Source organism: Lontra canadensis, unplaced genomic scaffold (genome assembly GCF_010015895.1).
Source record: "Lontra canadensis isolate GAN:19392208 unplaced genomic scaffold, GSC_riverotter_1.0 scaffold104, whole genome shotgun sequence".
Classification (NCBI taxonomy): Eukaryota; Metazoa; Chordata; class Mammalia; order Carnivora; family Mustelidae; genus Lontra; species Lontra canadensis.
In genome coordinates, this window is record NW_022631098.1 from 1,183,334 (window position 1) to 1,189,333 (window position 6,000).

Below are 6,000 nucleotides of genomic sequence, written 5' to 3' on the forward strand. Positions count from 1 at the left end.
CGGCTCGAATGAAAGAGAATGGAGAAGACATCATTTGTTTCCCTGAGTGTTTCCAGAGAAGTTTAGAAAGCTGACCATGTAGGAAAATGATTCTACTGAAACTTCTTGAAGCAGTGTTCTAGATCGCCAAATAAAAACACAGGGGTGGAGATCCCAGAAATAACCCACTGCTCTGAAATAGAACCTTGCTGTCATCTTTGTGTTACCAAGTCCATAGGTGATATAGTTAGCCAATGCAAAATTTCTTAGCCACACCTTCTGAGGCTGAAAAGATTTACACTCTACTTACCTGTATGTTATATGTTACCATAACCGTTACGGGGGAACAGGCTTTTTATCCATCAAAAAGCCAGCGTCATTCAAATTTGACTTGTAAAGGTAAAAGCCAGAAACGATTTCCTCCTTCTTACTCCAGCAGCAAACACTGGGATTCAGTTTAGTCTATCCACCTCTCACATAAGTTGTTGAAAAGAATCTCCAATTACACGGGCACTACCAGAGGTACATGCCATGGAGATTTGTAAATTCTGATTTGCAGGCAAAAGGAAAACTCAGAGATTATAAAAACAACCTCCCCAAACTCCTCATTATCTTTAGTGAAATCACAGTATCAGATATGAATCTGTTGTACTGACGAATTACTACATTGCACAAATGTTGCTTTAGATACTAACACAAAACCACAGACGCGCAGGATGACTGTCCTGCTTTCCTAAAGGCTTATAATTTCAACAACTGGCCACATCCAATAGTTTCTAAGATCATCTTTCTTGGGAAATATTTGCAGTAAAGAATAGCAAAGAGTAGGGAATCCGTTCTGAGTTTTGTTACTAGGTTATCAGTGAAAGAGGTGGAAAAAGATGCATTGAAGAGAAAATGCACAAGTAAATAAGATGACTGAGAGTAGATTCACTGCTAAAAGAAAGAAAAGGTTATTCTTCATTAATGCAAGAGCCATGGAGATATTTGTAGGACTGCCTGGTACTAATACCCTGTCCCTGCGGACCCCCGATTTCCTCAGGTCCCTCCTACCCTCTACTGCAAGAGCGCTTTGAAAAGTGAGACTCCAGAGAAGTCAAACAAGATCAATGTTCCCATTCACTTTTGGTAACTTGGAGAAAGGAAGAAGAGTCCCAGGGGCGCGTAGGTAGAAGTTCTGTCAGGAACTGAAGCCCTTGGACCCGAGACCCGCATGAGAATAAAAGGTGAATGGAGCTTTGACAGTCAGTGTGCTTAAGATTCTGTCTGCAGTGCAGTGGATTCCTTCAAAACAGTGCCCATCGGCCCCAGAAAGACCAAAACGGAGGTCTGGCATCCTGAATTGGTAAAAGTCAAAGGCAGCCCAATAACCTAGGCAGGGAAGAGGCAGAAGCCTCCGGAAAAATGTCTAGAACGCGGGGGAGTCGGGAGTACACCTCGAACTGCTGCGACGGACACCCCGAATGAACACAAGTTTAGAGAGGGCTGGGGAGACAGCGATTCATTGAACAGATAGTTATAAAGGGTCTAACAGAAGGTAGCCACGACAAAATGAGGGGGGGAGCACTGAAGAGCCCAGGGAAAAGGAAGTGAAGGAGGAGGTAGGGGGGCAAGAAACACCAGATGGGTTTAGCAAAGCAGGCACCGGGTTTGCCCAGAGAAGAAAGTTGAGCCAGTAAATGCTTGGGGGGGGGGGGGGGGGGGAGAAAAAAGGCAGTGGGTGGGGAGAAAACAAGAGGCCAGAGGTTTCATCATCCGAAAGCAACTAAAAAAAAAAAGTATCTGACAGCCAGTTCCTGAAGATTCTTGAGAAAGGGGATGCGACACAGAGGGCAGAGAGCCTGTGGAATGCGGAGATGTCAGAGAAGGTCACACGAAGACCAAGAGAGTGTGGGAAAAAAGAGCGGAAGAGTTTCCTGGAAGGGGTAGGGGCTCCTTTGGGATCCCGCAGAACAGAGATGAAAGACCCAGAAAGGGCAAGTGCAGAACACAGTGCCTGGGAAAGTTTGGGGGAAAGAGAACAGGTGGGTGTGGAGGAGCTCTGGGGCCGCCGAGGTGACCCATACCAAGCCGGGCGCACGGCTTTTTAGCGGTGGGCGTCCAGGGCCCCAAACGAGGACCCCCGGCAGAGCGATTCTCCCCTCCCGCGCCCGCCGCGCTCTCACGCCCCCCTCCGGCCGGGCGCAGGGGTCCGGGACGGCCGGGGGTCTGCGGGGCACCGAGGCCCGGGGCGCGGCCGGGTCGCCCCCCAGCGGCCGGGCTCGGCGCGCGCGCCCCCGCGCTCCCCGCGCCAACTTTCCCGACCCCGGGGCTCCGGCCCCCCGCTCACCGAGGGCGCCGTCAGGCGGCTGATGCTCTCGCCCAGCGAGTCCAGGTTGACCCGCCTCCGGCGCTGCGCCCTCCTGGCCCCGGCCGTGGCGGCGGCGGCGGCGGCGGCGGCGGAGGAGGCGGCGGCTGGGGCCGGGGCGACGGCGGCGGCCGCGCGGGGCTCGGGCGGCCCGGGCGGGCTCCGGCTGCCGTTCCAGCAGAGCCTGGACAGGGGGCACTCCCCGTCGTCCTCGGGGCTGGTCTCCAGGTAGTCGGAGCCCAGCGAGCTGAAGGACTCGGACGAGATCTTCCTCCGAGACATGCTGCGGGCGGCGCTGCGGCGGCCGAGGCGGCGGCGGGGGCGCGGGCGGCGGCGGCGGCGGGGGACCGGCGGGCGGCGGCGTTAGGCGCGTCGGGGCCGCGGGGCTGTGCGGTGGCGCCCGGCCGGGAGGGAGTCCCCGGAGCCGCGCAGCCCGCAGAGGCGGCTGCTCATGGCGGGAACTTGGGGCCCGGGAGCGGCGGCGGGCGGCGGGCGGCGGGCTGGGCTAGGGGCCGCCGCCGCCTCCGCTGCTGCTCGCGCGGCGCCGCCTCTGCGCTCGCCTGGGCGCCGGGCAGTGCGCCGCGCTCCGGTCGCGGGGAGGCTGCGAGCGTGCGACCGCGGGCGGCAGGGCGGCGGGGCTGCGGCCCGTGCGGTCTGGGAGGCAGAGCTTCTGCCGCCCGCGCGCCGATCGCGCCCCCCTTCCCCGCTCTCCTCCCGCCCCTCGCCTCCCGCCTCTCTCCCCTCGCTGCCCGCCTCCCTCCTTCTCCCTTTATCGTCCCCCCACCCCCCCCATGCGCTCCCTCCGCCGGTATCACGTGTCGCCATCATACTCATTGCGAGTCTCTGCCTCGCCTGTCGCCACGTTTCAGGAGCAACGAGGACACTTGGTTGCCGTCCTCTGTGCGCCCTCCCCGCTCCCACCTTCCCTTCCTCCGAGGAGGAGCGCACGGCGGCTTGGATCAGGCCAAAGGGCCCCAACCCCAAATGCCCCAGCCCCTGTCCGCGGGAGAGGCAGCCGGGAGCGATCCGGCCGCGCTGGGCGCCGTGCGGGAGAGGGGCGCGGGGCGACGGCGGAAGACCTCCCTCCGGAGCCACCTCTGGGAAGCCTGGGGGCACGAAGTGGGGGAGTCCGGGTCCATGGCTGTCCTTTCCCTGCCCTCCTCAGAGTTTATTTAAGTTCTGAGGCGAAGGAGAAAGGCCAGTGGGTCTAGTCCGCCCATTCCGGAGGAGACGCTTCCCAGGGAAGGGAAGGGGCAACGGGTTGGCACCCATCCTGCGGTAGCAGCTCCGGGGGCTGAGCGTTCGCCTGGGTCGAGGCCGCGTGGGCTCGGAGCGAGCCCAGGGCCGGGAGGCAGCGAATGAGGCGAAAGCCCTGTTGCTGAGCGCCGGCGGGCTGGGCGCGCGGGGCTGGGGGCTGCCGCCGGCTCCGCACCAGTGCTGGACAGCTCCGCGTGCCACCTGCAGCCGCGTGGGCCGGCGTCGCGGGCTGGGGACAGTTCCTCCGCAGCCTCTACTACCTCTGACCCGGACGGGGAGCATCGGGGAGTGATTCCATCCCTCTCTCATTCTCCCTGCTCTGTGCGCCCAACACGCGATCTGTTTGCACTTGGCTTCCAGGGCTGCTCCGAAAGCTTAAGGAGAACGGGGAGAAAGGCTTTTCCAAGCTCAGGAAGGGACTCGCCTCGGCGCGAGCTCATCTCTTGCCGCCAGTTTGCGGTGAGGCTGCTTCATTCCACAAAGCCTGCCTCATGGCAAACCAGCAGCCGCTCTCAGCGCCCGGCCCCACTGCGCCTGCTTATTTAGCTCCAGAAAAGCCTCGGATTTGTTCTGACATTAGGGAAAGGAATGGGAAGAAGGGGCAAATAAGGGTGTCACCAAGAGGGGTCCCAGGCTGTTCTTTCCCCCGCAGCAAAGCAGATGAGGACCTTCTCCACTCCTCTGGGAAGAAAAGTTCAGGGGCTCCAGCTTCAGCTGCTCAAGGATACAGAAGCCAAAGCGTTTTTTTGTTTTGTTTTGTTTTGTTTTGTTTTTTAAAGAACGAGTCCTTCCAAGGTGAAAGCAGATGAAGTTGTTTTCTGAATGTATTTACACACACACACGCCACCTTTGCTCTATACCCAACTCCAGTTTGCTTTTAACTCTAATTCTTCCCCGTTGTTTATGAGGACCCAAATAAATAGAAATGCTATTCGAGGTTTCCTTTTATATTTTGGAAAACATCCACTCAGTTAATTCAGAGACATCCCTTATTCTCAGATTTTAAATAGACATTAAAGTTATAAAAAGTGTGTGCTCTCACATGCATCCCTTCAAAAATATATATATTCTTTCTCAACGTACTGAATAAATCACTAACTGCATAGGTTCTCTTAGCACTGGAAATTCAGGCCTCGCTTTCTTTTAAAATAATGATTATTATAATTACAGTTACTATTATACATAATTATGTGTAATAATTATTATTACTATGATTATTTTGACTGTGCAGTATATCTCCCGTTGATTTTCCCATTCCTTTCTTTAACTCTATATGTATTTGTTTCCACTGAATTAGACAAAAATTATGCTTCTTATCATAAAGAATAGTCATCGATTGTGCAAAAAAACTTTCTCTGGTCCCTTTTTTCCCCTGAAATACAATGGATGGTTCTTTTGAAAATTCCATTATTCCAACTTGGGAGAAATTGTTCAATAATCTCGCTGTGCAATATCCATCACAGCGTGAATGGTGGTTCTTAGTTCTCTTCTTTATAATGATGATGCAACTGGTCAGTTCCTCTGTCACAGCCTCTCATAGCTTCTACTAAGGACACTAAGTAACCTACGCCCTTCACACTCTTTTCCTGAACTACTGCTTGAGCGCACACATGAGCACACAAGTTCTTTCACAGTGACGGTAAATACCTGTCCGCGGAACTTAAAATCAGAACATTTCCTAAACTTTCCAACTCTTGCCTCAAAGTGAAAATGACTGAGTACAACAGCAATGAGCATCATTTGTTTCTAAAAGCCACGAGAGGCCTGAGAAGTCTTCCTGTTTACACTGGAAGTTTACCGCCAGAAAGAACTCTGAACCGCTGGGACATTTCCGCTTTATGTGAACCATTTGCATCAAAGACTCTTACAGAACCTACCAGATGAAGCAGTCTCACAATTTTCTGTATAAATTACCCTGCCTTTCATCATGGTTTTCCCACTGATTTTTAAACTATAAACAAATGGAGGTCTAAATATAGACAGTAGATCATCTGCATTACTTTCAGGAGTTTCCTTTATATTTCTGTGCAGGACTAGGGTTCAAAAGCTCCCAGTATGAAGAATGCTATGTTCTATACTCAAAAAGAAATACAAACTATTCTCATAATTAAAAAAAAAAAAAAGCCTTAAAAGGAAGAGTTTGTGCTCTGATTTTAGGAAAAGAAACTTGCACAGACTTATGCCCACAAGTCTAGTCCTGCTAGATGTATCATGCCAAAATAAATTCCTTAAAGCCCAGTCTCCTACTGGAGAAAGAAAATACAGGAATGTAGTTGGTTTGTTAATGAGGCTAGTGAGGGCACCTGAGGACTCACTGCAGATTGATCAAGCACTGGAAAGGATTCCTTAATAAGAAAACAGTCTCACGGTTAATTAATTTATGACAGAGGAGCCAAGAATACACAATGCGAATGAAC

The 6,000-nt window shown here is 53.2% G+C and overlaps 1 protein-coding gene across 2 annotated transcripts in view; it reads right to left on the reverse strand.

Annotated features, from left to right (window-relative positions):
- The window catches only part of GUCY1A2 (guanylate cyclase 1 soluble subunit alpha 2), a 308,505-nt gene extending 305,830 nt beyond the window's left edge, over positions 1 to 2,675 (reverse strand). For both annotated transcript variants that reach the window (XM_032838446.1, XM_032838445.1), the window contains exon 1: positions 2,309 to 2,675. In XM_032838446.1, the coding sequence (XP_032694337.1) occupies positions 2,309 to 2,608 (300 nt within the window). In that variant the 5' untranslated portion in view covers positions 2,609 to 2,675. The remainder of the gene's footprint in view (positions 1 to 2,308) is intronic.
- Between the last annotated feature and the right edge of the window lie 3,325 nt (positions 2,676 to 6,000).